This window comes from Callorhinchus milii, unplaced genomic scaffold (genome assembly GCF_018977255.1).
Source record: "Callorhinchus milii isolate IMCB2004 unplaced genomic scaffold, IMCB_Cmil_1.0 Scaffold1, whole genome shotgun sequence".
Lineage (NCBI taxonomy): Eukaryota > Metazoa > Chordata > Chondrichthyes > Chimaeriformes > Callorhinchidae > Callorhinchus > Callorhinchus milii.
The window spans coordinates 47,341,920-47,361,380 of NW_024704742.1; the positions used below are offsets into that span (position 1 = coordinate 47,341,920).

The window sequence follows — 19,461 nt, forward strand, 5'->3', positions numbered from 1 at the left end:
CTGCCTGAGGAAAAGGAAATCAAAACCAAGTTGAAACTTTGTGATACCAGGAATGAAAGCCAGAAATACAAAATGTACAGAAGCATGTTTTGCCCACAAAATATACATTCAATTTGCTTTAATATATTCTCTGAAGTGCTTTGAGACGTCTTGAAGTCGTAATAAGACTCTATATCAAATGCAAGAATTATTATTATAATGAAATCCTGTGTGAGAGCATTCGCTGGTATGAAACAAGATTCTCTGAGATGCTGCACTACTGATGTTTGCAACATTTCGGAATTTGGATCCAGTTAATTCCCTGTTCAGTAGAGTAAACTTGCCTCTTCACACCTACTAAAAGAAGCGTACAGTATGTACAGCATGATACAATGTTTTGCTTCGCCTTGTACACTTTCCTGGGAGGGGCATTTGAAAGATCTGTTGGATTGAATAATTTTGTACTTCTAGCTTTTATCACCCCACGATATAGATGTGATTGTGAACTTTTCCAGCATTTGCACACACAACCAAGATTGGATTTTAGAGAAGGGGAAGGAGGAAGCAATACAATACAGATTTACATTTATGTAGTGCCTTTAGTTTCTGGACAACATCCCAAGGTGCTGGACAGTCCAGAGTTTGCAACCTGGAAGCAATGTATCTCTGGGGCAAAATTGCAGTCCTGGTCCAATAACCACCATGGCTCTGTGAGAAATCATTCTGTTGACGTACGACGACTCCATTCAGTAAGTAGATTTCATTGGAGCATAGTTCCTGTAGGTCTACATGATGTACTTCAGTTATTGAAAAGCATCCTGTTCCTGCGACTCCATTGAGGTTTGAATATATGAAATCTATTAATCATGGATACTGATTCTGATTTATGGCTCAATTCAAACCCTATGAATTAAATATGTTTCCTGGTTTTGATGTGTTTCTTGCAAAAATTGAACATATCTCGTCACCTGAATAGCATCTTGGCTTAATTGATAGTCTTTGATCCCTTTGGATGAGAAGGTTGTGGGTTCAAGTCCCATGTCAGAACCTAAACTCCTAATCTAAGATGTCATTCTAGTGAAGTCCAGGTATGAGCATTGTTGGGAGGTGCCATCCTACAGATGGGACAAATGGGAATTTTCAGGTGAAAGGTAAATTTTCCATGATTATTCAAAAAGAGAAAACAGTTTCTCCCTGTGTACTGGTCAAGAATTCTCCAGATAAATTGGTTACTCACCTCAGGGCTGTTTGTGAACCCTGCTTCGTGGAAAAAAATGGCTGTTTTTACCTACAGAAATAAATTGACAGTAATTACTGTGTCATTTTAAAAATGTATATTATTAATATATTAATACTTTCCACATCACAAAGCTGCATACCCTGTTATCTTTATGGTTGAATTGTCGCACATTGTACTGCTGTACATAAACAACTGCAATCTTTACCAAAACAAAATCCTCCATGTGGGCATGGTAATTGAAACACAAACCAAGTTTAATATAAAGTGAAAAGAAAATCATAGCAATGTATACAATAGAAAATGTTTTCGAAGACTTGTCACATCAAATTCAGTCTTTTTAAGCTCTCACATTTTATACATCAGAAGTGTTGGGTATTGCAGTCACCAGGATTCAATTCTTGGAATCATTATTTGATCACTTCAATTGGTAGGATATTACTTGCCTTCTGTTAAAGTACTGTCTGGCAGTTTTCAGCAGTTACCTACCTACTTTGTAAAAATGCTACCCATGCCATGTTTTTTTGAGTTTGTGATTCATGTATTTATTGAAGGGAGATGTTTAACTACATATTGATGCACATAAAAACAAACACTAGAATAAAGCCACCACAATTAAATACATAACCTCATCATATTTATTGAGTTAGAATGATGAATCACACATTACACAAATTGAGAATATGCCAGGCAATAGCGAGATACTGGTTCTTAGTGGGTGCTAAATCCACTTTAAAAAACATGATGACTGGCAGAATGACATGACTGTATTTGATGATTAAAAAGAAGAAATTTAAGTTTATTAAAAAATCATCTCTGAGATGACCATAATCCATGTATAGAGGCTTGACAGACGAGATGCCATCCTGAGACACTGTCCGGCATGGAGGGCGCTATATAAATCCAAGTTTTTGTTGTTGTTGTTGACATTGACAAATACACCATGGTCATTTTCTTTCTCTATACTTTGACATTTAGACCTATTATACCTCATTATACCTGATCTGTATACCTCAACTCCAATTATACGCCTTTGCTCCATATCTATTGATGCCCTTACCTAACAGAAAAATATCCACCTCAGTCTTGAAATTTTGAATGGATCTGGCATCCACAGCCTTTTGGGGGAGAGTTCCAGATTTAATTAGTGGTGTCACGAAATAGCTAATTCTTTACAAAACTCTTCCAACCCTGTAAGCAATGGTTGCACATGATGGATAATAGACACCTTTCTAGTGCTCTTGAGATTAAACTGTATTAGTTCCTTCAGCTCCCCTCTCGACTCTCTTCCCCCTCCTCGCTCCCTCCCTTCCCTCCCCTCACCCTGACCATTTCCCCCCTCCTTGCTCCCTCCCTTCCCTCCCCTCACCCTGACCATTTCCCCCCTCCTTGCTCCCTCCCTTCCCTCACCCTGACCATTTCCCCCCTGCTCGGGTCATGACCCAACTGTGCAGCGCCTTGGGACGTCCTCCTGACGTGAAAGGCGCTTTATAAATGGAATCTTGTTGTTGTTGTTGTTGTTGTATTGGCATAATACATAGGAGTCCTGTAGCTCAGTGGTTAGAGCACTCGCTTTGCAAGTGAGAGACCTGAGTTCAATTCCAGGCAGGGCGAAACCTTGGGCAAGTTTCCTTATTCCACACAGAGCTTAATAATAATCCCTCCAAAAACCAAAAACAATAATTAAATTGGTCATTTTCAATCTATGACTGTTTGTGGGACATTGCTGTGCGCAATTGGCTGCCGCGTTCGCCCACAAATATACAGTCAATTCACTTTACAGTGTGTTCTGTGAAGCGCTTTGGGACGTCCTCCCGATGTGAAAAGCGCTATATCAAATGCAAGGATTATTATTATTATTATTATAGTTTATGATTTAGAATTGGTTATTTAATAGGTAATAAGTGCCTTTTTTTAATATGTGAAAGATGCAAAACTTGTACCTTTTGTAAAGGAGTGAATGAGGATAATCAACTTTAATCCCTTTTAAATGAGCTTCCTACAGATAATCAGATGTATTACTGAATAGGTGAAATTTATTCAGGAAGGGCGTCTCCACACAACCAGCACAGAAGACAATGGTACCTGTGATTAGGATTAATTTAAACTGGATTTGAAGGTGGGCAGTTCAATAATGGATCTGTATATGTGTGGCTATTCAGAATAGGAAAAAAGAAGGATAAGATGAAAGAAAGCTTTTGTAGTATCTTTCCCTCCTGAGATGGAGCACTCTGGTGTAACCAGTCCTCTATCTAGTGCAACTTTAATTCGCAGTGACTGACAAGAGAGGGTTCAACCCAAGGCTGTTGTAGAGTCTTCTTCCTCTTGTGTGTCGGTCTGCCTCAGTTGATATAATTCTTCCCTCTGAGTCAGAAGGTTCAGAACTCAAGCCCCGTATTGGGACTTTGAACTCATAGTCTAGGCTGACAATCCAGTGACGTACTGGGGGTGGGGGGGGGTCCCTCTTCCTGTTTGTGGGACACTCCTGTGCGCAAATTCTCTGCCGCGATTGCATACAAATACACAGTCATTCCACTTCACACTAACTCCTGTCAAGCACTTTGAGACATGTTAATGTGATAACGCTCCATATCAAATGTAAGGAATATTATTCTTTCCCAAGAGCATAGGAGGCAGGTGAAAATATTCTTTGGTGGTGGGGGGGGGCCTAAGCGGAGAAGCATTCTCCTCATACATCCTGACCTTGTTTCTCTGAAGACTGCGGAGTGTGTGTGTTTCTCTTTCTGTTTGTGTTCCCGCATTGGATCCAACTCACACTCACTCAATTCATTGACTGCCATATGTGTTTTACTTCTCGTCCCATTGCACACCCTGGAGCAGCCTCTCTTTCCGGCTACTGCATTCCATTTGTCACACTGGAGAAAAGTTAGATTTGGGGGGACTGAGTACCTCTGTCCCTAGCTTCCTGTCACCTAAAGCCACGAGCACGGTGAGCTGAGATTGGCAATCCACTGCCAAAGTAGATTACCTGAGCATCTTTCTCACCATCTGGTTTTAGTTACCCCAAACTGGAGATACACATTAAACCATATTGTACCACAGAATATTAGATAACCTCTGCGTGTATGCATGCGCACGCATGTGTCTGCCTCCGTCTCTGTGCACATCTCTGCCTGTATGTGTGTGTCTCTGCCTCTCTCTGTGTGTGTGTCTCATTGTCTCTTTGTGTATGTGTGCCTCTACTCCTGGCTGTGCTTCTCTGTCTCTGTATGTGTGCCTCCCTGTCTCTGTCTGTGTGTGCACATCTCTTATCTCTTCCTCTGTTTGTGTGTGTCAGCTCATGTCCTCTCCCACACCAATCCGTCTCCCTCCCCCTTCTCTCCTCCCTCATCCCTCCTGCCCTCCACATCCATCTCACATATCCAGTATGATGCGTGAAGTGCTTTGAGTTGCCCTGACATGAACGGTGCTGTATAAATGTAAAATTGTTCTTGTGTGTCCTTGTACAGGTTCAGCTGTTAATCTACACGTGGTTAAAAGTGGTGAAGGAGACCTTTGATTAAATAATTACAATACTAAATTGTAGACACAAATCACATTGGTTTCATTTTGGGTGGTAACTATTGCTTTTGGTTTCAATTATTGAGCTTACTTCAGTCGAATCAAGATTAGTGAGACTGACTGAGTAAAAACCCTAGTTATTCCACAAATATATTTCAGATTTTTATATTTACGTGTGGACATCCACATTCAGATCTCCCACAAAATATACAGTCCATTCACTTTACAATGCATTCTGTGAAGGGCTTTGAGACGTCTCAATGACATGATAATGCACTATATCAAATGGAACGATTATTATTATTTAATAATAATAATAGTAATAATAATAATCCTTGCATTTTTGATTTAGCGCTTTTCACGTCAGGAGGACGTCCCAAAGCGCTTCACAGAACACACTGTAAAGTGAATCGACTGTATATTTGTGGGCGAACACGGCAGCCAATTGCGCACAGCAATGTCCCACAAACAGTCGTAGATTGAAAATGACCAATTTATTATTGTTTTGGGTTTTTTTTTGGAGGGATTATTATTAAGCTCTGTGTGGAGTAAGGAAACTTGCCCAAGGTTTTGCCCTGCCTGGAATTGAACTCAGGTCTCTCACTTGCAAAGCGAGTGCTCTAATTTCCTCTTGATGCTTGTTCGGCCACTTGGTTTGCCCTGGTCACTCACTCGCAGCTCTGTACTCAGCCAATTAGTTATTAAAAACAATCATTTAATAACATCAAAAATAAAAACAGAACTGGGGGTACTCAGCAGGTCAGGGAGCATCAACGGAGGAAAAGTGAATTAACATTTAAGGTCAATGACCTTTTGTCAGCTACATTCAATGCAGTGCTGGGAACGCTCGACTCTACATATGTAACCAGTAAATTGTCTAAAAGGCTTGGGATTTGAGGTGATTTCTGAATCTTGACTTTTCGTCTGTATGCAGAATTTCCTAACTAAGATCAGTGAGCAGTGTGCTCCTAAGGCTCTGTCATTTCTGTAGTGTAACTGGCCACCAGGGGATGCACAAGAACAGCCTTGACCCACTCTTACCAACAGGAAAGATTAGCTGCTCCAAACCTTTTTGTGACCCAGACGCATCTGGCTGGAACTGCTGTGTGTCCTTCACAATACAGTCAACGTCCTTACAGTCAGTGTTTGAATATGACTGACGCATCTTTTATTTTTAATGCAAGTTCATCCATTCTGGATAGAATCCCATTAAATTGTAAATAATATAATAATAATAATCCTTGCATTTGATAAGGCGCCTTATCACGTCTTTGAGACGTCTCAAAGCGCTTCACAGAACATACTGTAAAGCAAAGTAATTGTGTACTCTGTAGGCGAAACGTGGGAGCCAATTGCACACAGCATGTCCTAAAAACAGTCGTGGATTGAAGTGACCAAATAATTTTTATTTTTTTGAAGGTGTTGTTACCCGCCAATCGACTAAGAACCGGGTTCCTACCTACTGCTAGGTAAACAGAGGCCTATAAAGTAAGAAAACTTGTCGACCGTTTTGCTCTACTGGGAATTAAACCCAGGTTCTCTCGCTTGCGAGATGAATGCTGCAACCACTAAGCTACTGGACTCCTAGATCTGTAGCTCTGTCCATGCCTAAGTTCATATCGTCTAATTTTTTTAATGAACTACTTCACAGTTCTCTTTGAAGAAGAGAGGCAAGCATAGAAATTAGCCTTAAAATCTGAGCTCCTTTCGCAACTGCTTGTGCTGTTACACTTGCTTTGCTCCTGGCATAAGTGTTTTTTTGGAACTTGAACTTACTACTTTGTGGTTAAGGTGGAGTTCACACTATGTATAAATAACAAACTATTCTGTGCACACCCACCCTGGAAGTAAGGCCTTGTTATAAAGTATTTCTGGCAGTTTTTCTCCCCTCCTTTTCTAAAGGCGTTCTCACAGTTCAACATGCTGTACCTCGCCCAACTACCTCGTACAATGAGAATTGATGAACTATTCAACTTGGGGGGGTGGTGTTGGGGGTCAGTGGGGGTTAAGACAGAAGTTAAAGATCAGAGTTGAGCGTGATCAATTTCAAATGCCTACATAATACAGTCGCTATACATTACAGTGTATCCTTTGAAATGTTTTGAGACATCCTCCTGACAGGAAAGCTGCTATATCAAATACAAGTGTTATTATAATAATCCTTTAATATAGCAGCTTGTAAGATCAAGACTGTGACAATCCAATGGGGTAGGGGTTGGGGCCGGAGGCTGCATTGTCAGAAATGCCGTCTTTTGGATAAGACGTTAAACCGAGGTCCCATCTACCTGTCCAGGTGGCAGAACGGCAAAGATCCCATGGCACTATTTGAAACGAGAAGGGACTTTCTCCCGGTGTCTTGGTCAACAATCCCCCAAATAAAATTGTTAAACTCACTCGATGTGGCTGCGCACTAATTGGCTACTGCGTTCACCCACAACATACACACAATCGCACCATTTTGCAGTAAATCCTGTGAATTTCTTAGACACCTCAACACTATGATAACGTGCTTTATCAAATAATGCAAGGAATATTATTATCTTGATCCAGCCATTTGTTGTTCGTGGTTTGATTTCTAGTCTGGCACCCCGCTACTCCCTCAGAGAATATATTGACATGTTACTCATGTTATTGACCTCAAAAGGATGAAGTGCCAATTGGATCTATTGAGATTTAAAATGTTTGAGGAGAGAAGTTAATAAAATTCAGACTATGAGCTCAGTCGTGTCTCAATAAGCAACACGCAGTGTCCTGAGATGGGAGAGTTGGCTTCTCAGTGGCTGTGTGGAGGGAATTCTTAACCTTCTTTGACACTTGCAGAAGAGGAAGCAGGCGTATGACTAGAGCATGAATTTCACTTTTCTCTCTCATCCGTAGAAATAATCTTTAAGCTGGAACACTGGGAGAAAATTTAGGACAAAATACATAATCATCGAAGATGGGAAAATACAGGAGCCAAAAATGGTTTTTTTCACACTACATATCAATAACAAACTAATCTATGTAGACGCACTCTGGAAGTAGCAGTAATAATAAAAATAAAAAACCTTGCATTTGGGATAGTGCCTTTCAAATAAGGCTTTCCAAGTTGGACTCTGTCATAAAGCATTTATGCCAGTTTTTCTCTTGTAGGTGTTTTCAGAATGCCAGCGCCTGATCCAGCCTATATCCATAATCCACAGGTCTTTCAGTTCTTAATAGCAAATGGAAGCAAAATTCCTGTTTAATTTTCAGCTTTCATAATCCAAAGGTGTTGAGACCAATTCATAGTTCTCCAGCTCAGTTCAGCTAATTCAGCACCAGAGTTTCTGTTTTAATGGAAAGTGCATATCAGTCAGCGTTCATCATGTCTACGCCGGCTCCCTCAAGAGCAGTCCTTTCAGTTACATTTACCTGCCCTTTCGCCATACCTTGTAGCTAACTCTTTATGTAATTCCCTCTTGAAGACCAATATGGATTCTGCCTCAACTACTACTCCCAGCAGGGAGTTCAATATTAATACTCCGGTGTATGAAAAAAAATTCTAACCTTCCCATTTTCTCATTTACTAACGGCCTTAAATTGATCCCTAACTAGCTACTGACTCACCAATCAGTGAAATCATTTCTCTCTCTTGACTCTATCAAAACCTCTCATAATTTTAAAGACCTCTATCAGGAAACAATTTCTCCTTCCTTGTTCCAGCAGAAAAAGTCCCAGTTCCTATTGTCTCCACTTGTACACCAGACCATTAGTTTAGTGAATCTCCTCTGCATCTGCTCTATCACCATCACATCTTTTCTAAAGTAGCAGGACCAGAACTGGACACAATATTCTACCTGTGGTCTAACTAATAGTTTGTATAAGTTTAGTATTGCCTCTTTTATATTCTCTATCACTTTTTATAAAAATTAATAATAGTCCTTGCATTTGATATTGCGCCTTATTACGTTGTTGAGGCATATCAAAACGTTTCACGAATATATTGTAAATTGGATTTTTGAAAGCTTTGTGCACACCTGTCTTCCCACCTTTAAGGATTTATGAACATTACCCCCAAAGTCCCTTTGCTCTTCCACGACTTTTAATATGACCACTCAACATATACTTGTTTTTCTTATTCTTCCTCTTGAAATGTATAACCTTGCAATTGTACACATTAAATTTGTTTGTCATTTCTCTGCCCAATCAACTAATCTGTCTATGTCTCCTGATGTTGCTGACAATCTACCTCTTTGTTTGCTACACTCTACATTTTCTTGTCACCTGCAAACTTAGAAATTGTGCCCCTTAAACCAGAATCCAAATCATTAAATGGAGGAAAGCAGAGGCCCTAACACTGACCCCTGGGGGACACCGCTATTTACCTTTCTCCATTGCACATAACAACCCTGTACTCCCATCCTATCCTTTAACCAACTTTCTATCCATGCTGCTGCCTTTCCATAAATACCATGTGCCCTTTGTTTTAACAAGTCTCCTATGCAACACCTTGTCAGAAGCTTTTGAACATCCGTATATACCACATTCATTAGCATTACCTTCTCAGTTTTTCATCAAAAAAAAGATTTGTCAGCCATGACGTTTCTTTGGCAAAACCATGCTGACTGCCTTTCCAAGTGGCTATTAATATTATCCTGTATTATAACCTCGACGTTTGCCCACTATGGATTTTAGAGTGACTGGCCTAATAATTGCTCAGCTGCCCCTTGTAGCTAACATATTTTTAAAACGTTATAAACTCTCATGAGTATACATTGGTGCAAAGACTTTCAGGTTAATTGCTTAAGCCGTGTGCTTCAATCTGCATTGGCTCGCGCAGGGTCTCTGCACCTTAGGCTCTGGCAGCATCAACCTCCATGGTTGCACACTATAACTCACCAAGCCAGTCAGGGACCTGGTGTCTTGTTTGATCCTCAACTGTCTTTTCTTCCCCACATTCAAGCCATGACCCGCTCTGCCTTCCCTCACCTCCGAAACATCGCCCAACTCCGCCACTACCTCAGCCCTCAGGCCACTGAAACTCTTGTTCACGCCCTCATCATCTCCAGGCTCGACTATGCAAACGCTCTGCTTGTCGGCCTTCCCAACTCCGCCCTCCACAGGCTGCAGATAATCCAGAACTCTGCAGCCCGTGTCCTCTTCCGCACCAAACTCCATGATCCCATCTCCCCCATTCTCGCCCGACTCCATTGGCTCCCTATCCTTCAGAGGATCCAGTTCAAGATCCTGGCCCTCACATACAAAGTCCTCCGTGGCCTCACCCCACCCTACCTCTGCGACCGCCTAAACCCCTACCAACCCGCACGCTCCCTCCGCTCAGCCGGTTCTGGCCTGCTCCACGTCCCCCGACCCACCCGCCCCACCATTGGCGGGAGAGCCTTCAGCCACTCTGCCCCCAACCTCTGGAATTCCATCCCCCGATCACTCCGCCTCTCCCCCTCCTTAGCCTCCTTCGAGTCCTGCCTCAGAACTCTCCTCTTCGACCATGCCATCGGCCACTCCTCTTCCCCTCCCTTCTCCCCGCCCTGACCCCAGCTTGGGTCTGAAATGCTGTACACTGTCCTGCACCTTGGGACGTTGCTATACAAATGTAATCTTGTTGTTGTTGTTGCATAAGGAATTAGCTGATGTGGAGTGTTTGCCCTCCAGCATTTTTGGCCCCTCGCTATGTTTGAGATGATCTATTGGACTACTTCAAAATGTTTTATTTTGACAGCTACAACAGCAACAACAACAAGATTCCATTTATAGAGCGCCTTTCACGTCGGGAGGACGTCCCAAGGCGCTGTACAGTTGGGTCAGGACCCGAGCAGAGGGGGGAATGGTCAGGGTGAGGGGAGGGAGGGAGCGAGGAGGGGGTAGAGAGTCGAGAGGGGAGCTGAAGGCACTGTCAAAGAGAAAGGTCTTGAGACCGGCCTTGAAGGAGGAAAGGGAGGAGGCGGCGAAGGCACTGGGGGATAGAGTTCCAGAGCCTCGGGGCTGAGAGGCTGAAGGCCCGGCCACCGATGGTAGGGCGGTTGGGGCGGGGGATGTGGAGCAGACCGGAGCCGGAGGAACGGAGGGTACGGGCAGGTAGGTAGGGGATAGTAGGTCGGAGAGGTAGGAGGGAGCGAGGCCGTGAATGGCCTTGTAGGTGAGGATGAGTATCTTGAATTCGATCCTCTGGGGGATGGGGAGCCAGTGGAGGTGAGCGAGGGTGGGAGTGATGTGGTCCCGAACCCTGGTGCGGGACAGTACACGAGCTGCAGAGTTCTGAATGACCTGCAGCTTGTGGAGGGAGGTGGCGGGAAGGCCGGCGAGGAGAGAGTTTCCATAGTCCAGCCTTGAGGTGATAAAGGCGTGGACCAGGGTTTCAGCCGCGTGAGGGGTGAGGTAGTGCCGTAGTCTGGTGACATTCCGGAGGTGATGGAAGGCGGTGCCAGTTGTGGCGCAGATATGAGGGAGAAAGGACAGCTCAGGGTCGAACAGAACTCCGAGGTTCCTGACTGACTTTGAGAGGTGGAGAGTGCAGCCTTGGATGCTGATGCTGTCAGCGCCTGAGGTGCGGAGGCGCTGACGTGAGCCAATCAGGAGGGCCTCAATTTTACGCTAGTCTTGTGCATGGGGTGTTGCTGGAACATTTTGGCTGTCAAGTTGGTTTATATAATAGGAAGAAGAAATAATAATAATACTTGTGTTTGATATAGCTAATGACCCTAATTCTGTGTTATAATAATGAAATGAAATAATAATCTTTGTATTGATGTATCCCTTATGACATTGTCATTGAAGTCTCAAAGCACTTTGCAGCATTTTCTGTGAAATGTAGAGACTGCATTTGTAAAGACTGAACACAGCAGCCAATTTGCCACAAAAGGTCCCACAGAACAGCCACTTTTATTTGGGGAATTACATAAGATATAGGAGCAGGAGTTGGCCATTCGGCCCCTCAAGCCTACCCCGCTATTTAATAAGATCATGGCTGATCTAATAACCTAATTCCATTTACCCGGCCTATCCCCATATTCCTTAATCCCTTTAGTTCTTAAAAATTTATCGATCTGAGTCTTGAATATGGTCAATGACTGAGCATCCACAGCCTTCTGGGGTAGAGAATTCAATAAATTCACTACCCTCTGAGTAAAGAAATGTTTTCTCAAATCAGTTCTAAAGGGCTGACCTTTAATTCTGAGATTATGACCCCTAGGTTTAAATTCTCCGACCAGGGGAAACAGTCTCACACTATCTATCCTGTCATGATCCTTAAGAATTTATATAAGAATTTCTTTAAGACCACTTCTAATTCTTCTATATTCTAGAGAATATAGGCCTAGTCTACTCAACCTCTCCTCGTAGGTCAACCCCCTCATCCCAGGAACCAACCTAGTGAACCTACATTGCACACCCTCGAATGCCTTCTGAAAATCCAAGTACACTATATCCACTGGTTTGCCACCCATCTAACCTGCTAGTTACATCTTCAAAAAACTCTAAAAGATTTCTTAAACAAGATTTCCCTTTCATAAAACTGAGTTGACTCTGCCTAATCATATTATGACTTTCTAAGTGCCCCACGACAACATCCCTAATTATAGCCTCTAGAATTTTCCCGACCAGGCTAATTGGTCTAAAGTTTCCCAGTTTTTCTCTCCCACCCTTCTTAAATAGTAGTGTTATGTTTGTGATCTTCCAATCAACGGGTACCATTCCAGAATCCAGGGAATTCTGGAAGATCAAAAACAATTGTTGGCCAGGAAAGTGTTGTGGATATTTGGGAAATAGCTTTTTTAATGTACATTGAGCACTGATTGACATTCAGTTTGGTTGGTTGGTTAGTTGATCCAATGCAACAACTTATGATTTAGTCTTTTGTATTGTTCTGAGTATGGACCAAATATGCCTTGACTTACATTGGCATTCCTTGGCATTGGATGGCAAATTTGGAAAACTAGTGCCTTCCCCAGTATCAACGCCAATCAAGTCGTTGAGCACAAAAAATACTTTTTTTTATTTGTATAACTAACCAACCAAAATTGTTTTTATTTAGAAATGTCTGCATTTCTAAAGTCCTGACCAACATTTTACAGGACTCCCCTAGTCTGTGTACTAATTGCCTCCCTAGTATTGCTTTCCAGCTGGCTAACTGGAGGCATGAGCATCACTTTGAGAGCAACGTGGCTGTTCAATTTGCCTTCTAAATAAACAGTAATTACAGGAGATGTTTCAATGAGATGATACGGTGTTATTAAAAATTCAAATTCTCTCTTCCTACGCACCGGCAAACCAGATGATATTTTCCATCAGGTTTCACCGAACAACTATTAAAAGTAGCAGGAATCTTTAGTGACTTTCTAGATTTTCTATCTACCGCCCCTTCCCACCCAGAACCTTTCTAGCTCAGGGGTCCTAAGCCCAATTGCAGTAAACCTCACATAAGTCATATCAGTCGGTACACATATCAATACACATACATTCAATGTGACTTAAGCAAAGTATGAGTTACTTGAAACTTATATTAAAAAAAAGAAATTCAATGAGACTAGAGCAGATGTAAGAATTAGGTGATTATGATTTATACAGATCAGACTTACGTGAATTTTTACTGTGCACTGCTCAACTCAACTGAATGAGAATATTAGGTACACGCCTGGCACACACTGTTGTTACAGTCCGCAAACTCAGCTTAATCGGTGTTGTCCTGTGTCTGATTTACTGCTGTACTAGACAGTACTCTTACCTACAGCCTATCAGAAGAGTCCCAAGTACTCAGGCGTTAACAGGTAGCCTTATTGTTCCAGAATATTTCAAGGTGTGAGCCTGGAGTTTGTTTGTTTTGCAAATCTGAAACAATCATGTGATATTCATTATGTTTTTAAAAAAATAAATTTCTACAGAAGCTGATGGCAAATTGCCAATCACATCAGAATATTTGTCATCAAATGATGACAGGCCACCAAACCTGCCCTGTTCAGAAGTGTTTTTGTAAAATTCATTTTTTTTAAAAAAACACACTTCATTGCATGGTATAGTCCATATCCTTATTCTTTACCATTAACTTATCCACTCGCCCTTCAACAACAACAAAATTACATTTATAGACCATCTTTCACGTGGGGAGGACGTCCCTAAGTGCTGAACAGTCAGGTGTCGGGGCCCGGGCATGGGGGAGGGGTGAGGGAAGGCAGAGAGGTGGAAGGGAGACCAAAGGCACAGTTGAAGAGAAGAGTCTTGAGACCGGCCTTGAAGGATGCGAGGGAGAAAGCGAGGAGAAGGGACCGTGGGATGGAGTTCCAGAGTGTGGGGGCAGAGAGGCTGAAAGCCCGGCCACCGATGGTAGGGCGGGTCGGGTGGGAGACATGGAGCAGGCCGGAGCCCGCTGAACGGAGGGAGTGGGCAGGTTGGTAGGGAGTCAGCAGGTCAGAGAGGTACAAGGGGGCAAGGCCATGGATGGCCTTAAAGGTGAGAATTCACTGAATAATCAGTTGATTTTAATTGCTTCCTTCTAGTTTTAATAACTTTAAATTATCAGATAGTTGATTTGCATAACCAAACTATTTTTCTTTGAAGGGTGAAAATCTAACTGCAATGTGCATGGTACAATATTTGGTGAAAGATTTATTGAACAGTGATGCTAAACATTTGGGACAACATTTTCAAAGTTTGTACCCTTCAATTTTCTACCCCTGGTCTCCAGTTTGCAGGATGTGGCAGAGTTTGGCGTATTTCCAAATTAAATGTTGGAACTGAAACATTGGGCTTTCATGTTCCAAAATTAGACAACTAACCCATAGGTTAGAATATATTAAAAACCAAGTAGGCCAAAACAACTGAATAAGTAAACTTGTAATTTAATGCATTAATGGAATTAGATGATGGTTCATATAAATTGATATTTTAGAATTGATGCAATTAGATGAATTATTATCATAAGAAATTTGGGTTGTACGCATCGCATGTTGAAGGGATATGATGAAAGGGCAGGGGATTAGGACAAAGATGTGGCCAAACCTAATAAACTGGCGGAACAGGCTAATAAACTGGTGGAACGGGTTGATTACCTTCCTCCTGTTTTTGTTTCCCTATGCTCTAAATGAACCCGGACTCGATCGTAATTATAATTAGGCATTATAATTAAGACTCTTTGAAAAATCTGCCTAGTTATTATAACTGCAGCGTATTAAAAAATCTAAATACTATTTCAGGGAGTTTTGTTTTTAATTACAAGAATGACTGCCCAGAACAGGCTCAATATAATTTAGTAGTGCTTCTTTACCATGTTAATTTGGTTTTAACCTGGGCCAATAGAAAAGTGCAGAAATATTTGCCCCAAATTGCATGGCGTTTAACAAATTTTGTGGAAAATTGCAAAGGGTTGAATTGTGCTATTAAGAGACGCATTTTGTGAAGCAACCCAGATTAAAACTGTAGGCATATACTTCCTGAACATGTAGCTATGTTTAAAATATTAAAAATGTTAATTTGAATAGTACAGCACTTACCAATAATTCATTGTTGGAGCTCAATTTAGGTCTCGGGCGCCACAGGAGCTCAGGTTAGGCCGTGGGCGGCAGGCGAAGCTGATTTCCTGCTCGCGCTGCATCCATGATCCCAACATTCCCCGTGCCCCACATGGGCAATCTGAGCCGCACCCCCCACAGTAGCAACGTTGAGCAAACAGGGCGCAGAGGCCCAGGGCCTAGCACACTGTGTGTACAGATTTATCGCGGACGGGGGTTATTTGTAGCAGAGGAGGGAAAAAATTCCTCGGAAAAATGTGTGGCCGCACTTTTCTATTGACCCAGCTTATAACACAGTTGCAATATGGATCTCATTCGCTGTATACATGTAGCTGGGCAACTGACTTCTGGCGTGCAGACTTCCTTTCAAACAGAAATGGTCACTTCTTGGTTGTTGTGCACGGGCAAAGTAGGAAATGGCATTGCTAGCATCCTCATGATCCAGACATTGCACTTTTCACATGTTTGGGAAGTGGCAGGGAGCAGTGTGCATGCATATTGAAACCAGATACCACTATCCAACAAGTTCCAGTGTAAGCAATTGGGTTTAAGACTAACTCATCTTCTCAACCCGTTTTGTTTTGCAGGCCGTACATTTCCAACACACCCTTATTTTTCTGCACAGCTGGGTGCTGGGCAGCTCTCTCTGTTTAATCTGTTGAAAGCCTACTCCCTGCTGGATCAGGAGGTGGGCTATTGCCAGGGGCTTAGCTTTGTAGCAGGAATCCTGTTGCTGCACATGAGCGAAGAAGATGCCTTTCGAATGCTGAAGTTTCTCATGTACGACATGGGCTTGAGGAGACAATACCGACCTGACATGATTATTTTGCAGGTAGAGAGAGAGATTGTTGCAGCTTGATCTGAATTAATATTGAATAATTGGGAAATTGAAAGCAGCTGTTTGCAAATTTGTCTAAAGTTGCTACTTTTCACTTTGTTGTGGGTTGGTTTGACGTGTCTATTTTTACATAATGGTACATTTTAACATCCTTACATTTCCAGTGCCTTTGAACATCCTCCCAATGTGAAAGGCGGTATATGTAAATGTGTATTGTTCTAATAATTTAAGAAAGCACTCAATAAGAAAACAATTCAGCCCATCAAGCCTATTCATTCTACAGATCACACAATACCTGCCCTACTCTATCTAGTTCTACAATTGCTCTCCAGTAACTCACCTGAGTGGACATTATTCACATATGAACCATGATGGAGAGCATCAACACACTATTCATCCTCAGACATGATAGTCTTGCACAATCTAATCCTCACCTGACATACACACACTCCTGACACACTCCTATTTTCATTGGTGTTTGTAGCAACCAGGAGTTGTGAACCCTAGCTGATTTCTCCTCTCTTCTCCGCAGCCCCACAAATCCATGGCTAATGAGGATACTTGTGTCCCAACCACTATAATAATAATAATCCTTGCATTTGATATAGCGCTTTTCATGTCAGGAGGACATCCCAAAGCACTTCACAGAACACACTGTAAAGTGAATTGACTGTATATTTGTGGGCGAACGCGGCAGCCAATTGCGCACAGCAATGTCCCACAAACAGTCGTAGATTGAAAATGACCAATTTATTATTGTTTTTGGTTTTGGAGGAGATTATTATTAGGCGTGTGGAGTAAGGAAACTTGCCCAAGGTTTCGCCCTGCCTGGAATTGAACCCAGGTCTCTCGCTTGCAAAGCGAGTGCTCTAACCACTGAGCTATAGGACTCCTGGTTACATTAGCGCTGAGCAGTCCTGCTGCACCTCATAAGCGAGTAACACTTCTATGTGGGGAGGGGGGGCTGAGTAAAACTCTTCAGGCGTTCTCACCTCTGATTTGCCAATGGACCTATCAGTCAAACCAATGACCGTCCTTTAAAATGAGTAAGTTATGAGAGGTGAGGACATCCGGACAAACATCCAGCCTGACCAGAAATGACCGGGACCCACGGTTTGGCTCTGTCTGCAGGATTGGCTGTGGTCCTCGGGGCTCAAGGCTTTATCCTCCCAGCTCCTTTTAAATAATAATAATCCTTGCATCTTATCAGTTAAAGAGGTGAGCTGTTGATAGATTTTGGGGGAGACAGTGGGCTGAACCCATGCCACCAGCCACCTATGCCTCTGGATCCTTTATCCACTAAGTCATTAACCATTCATGTACAATCCAGTAAGGGATTATTTTATTGGAAAGTTGCTGAACCTCAGTGCGCTTGTCAAATGAGTTTTAGAGACTTCATGGCTCTAAGCATTTTAACAAAAGTGTGATATTCTGTTTCCCAGATCCAGATGTACCAGCTTTCACGTCTTCTCCATGATTACCACCGAGATCTCTACTGCCACTTTGAAGAGAATGAGATCAGTCCCAGCCTTTATGCTGCTCCATGGTTTCTTACCATGTTTGCCTCTCAGTTTCCTTTGGGTTTTGTGGCCAGAGTCTTTGGTAAACATTGCTGCTCTGTGGGGTTGTGGTGGGGGGGAGGGGAATTAGTTCATTGTTTTATTTTGCTGTCACACCAGAACACATTTTTTTAAGAAAGCAAAACATAATGACTCCCAAGTAATTGAAGTATGTCTAGCGGATCTGCAGGAACTTCACTCTGACTTCATCTACTTGCAAAGTAGAATTCCCTTGGGACAGAATTACAATCTTCCGGTTACTGGAAGGAGTATGAGATTTGTGACTTGGGAGTTTCTAAGGAATCAGCAACCATAATTTTACATATTTTTATGTTGGAGGTGTTATTTTTTAATTTACCTTTCATTTTATCTAATGTTGGAAACTATGATTGTTTAGTTGAAAAATTTATGTAACATGTGATAGAAATGACCTGCTCTGGTTGCTATTAGACTTGTTTTCCTGTTTTTGTAGACATGATCTTCCTTCAAGGGTCTGAGGTCATCTTTAAGGTAGCTCTGAGTTTACTGGGAAGTCACAAGCCACTTATTCTACAACACGAGAATCTGGAATCAATCGTTGACTTCATAAAGTGCACACTACCTAACCTTGGCCTAGTACAGATGGAAAAAACAATTATCCAGGTATAAAATATAATTCCAGGATGTTGGACTTGCAGTGAGGCACTGGTCTAACACACTGTTTTGTGAGTGGCTGATTTGGTTATAATGTGCTTTGCTTCCCTCGCACTGACCAGCTCTGGCGCTAAAATGGCCGACTTCTGGGTCATTGAGTTGCCGGTGGGGTCACTATCTGTTTACCGCACAAGTGCCCCACACAGGAAGTTGCGACAGCAAGAACCTCCTGACCTGGTCATCGTAATTTCCCTTGTGCTAAAAATGTCATTACCTCCCCACCAATGTTATTTCCTGCTTCGTGCATGACACGATGCACAAGATGTCTGTGCGGACCTTGTGAGATTATCTTTTTTTTCACTCAGGAACTAGCCGGCACATGGCTTGCGAGCTGATTGTCTGCACCAACAAGCAGTGAAACCAGTTATTGTAACCCTGAATGAAGGGCGTTTATAATCATTTAATTACAGGTTGTTCTTGTTGAAGATTACTACGATTGATTGATTGATTATTATTTTGACTTGTACCTTATCTTGTCAACAAAACATCTCAAAACGCTTTTGCTGTCAAGTATAGTGACTGTGTATTTTGTAGGCCAAGGCGAATAGCTAATTCAAGCTCAACAATGACCCACAAATGCCCGTGAAGTAAATGACTCATTATATGGAGGATTGTTGGCCAGGACGTTGGAAAAAAGCTCGCTTTTCGTTTGAAATAATGTTGTGAGATATTTTAACCTACACCTGAACAGGCAAATGGGACTGCAGTTCAGCTGGAGGACAGCACCTCCCGCACTGTTTTCAAGTGCCAACATGTACTATGAACTCAAGTCCCGACATGGGGCTTGAAATCATAACCCTTCTGATTCAGAGGCGAGAGTGCTACCGACTGACGCCTAAAGTGCAGGTTGGGATTTTATGGGCCCCAAACGACAACACCAACTTCTATTTATATAGCGCCTGTCATGCATGATAGTGTCCCAGAGCGCTTCACTATAATGGAGGGCTGCTGTATTATTTCTGGATAGCTTGCTTGCAATTGAGGCAGAAAGTATTGGCGGGGCTTCAGATCATACCCTGACACTCCATTGCAGTACTGGTGGGGAATTCTGCCTTGTAATCCCTATGCCACTATTCAAAGAAAAACAGAGTTCTCCTGATGTCCTGGACAACATTCATGGCAACTGGTTGGGCACCCAAGCGGTGGGGTGAGGGA

The 19,461-nt window shown here is 42.4% G+C and overlaps 1 protein-coding gene across 1 annotated transcript in view; it reads left to right on the plus strand.

The window, feature by feature from the left end:
* Positions 1 to 19,461, plus strand: part of tbc1d1 (TBC1 (tre-2/USP6, BUB2, cdc16) domain family, member 1) — a 96,412-nt gene that overhangs the window by 70,405 nt on the left and 6,546 nt on the right. Inside the window, exons 15-17 of the mRNA XM_007889098.2 lie at positions 15,804 to 16,048; positions 17,497 to 17,656; positions 18,086 to 18,255. Of these exons, the coding sequence (XP_007887289.1) occupies positions 15,804 to 16,048; positions 17,497 to 17,656; positions 18,086 to 18,255 (575 nt within the window). The remainder of the gene's footprint in view (positions 1 to 15,803; positions 16,049 to 17,496; positions 17,657 to 18,085; positions 18,256 to 19,461) is intronic.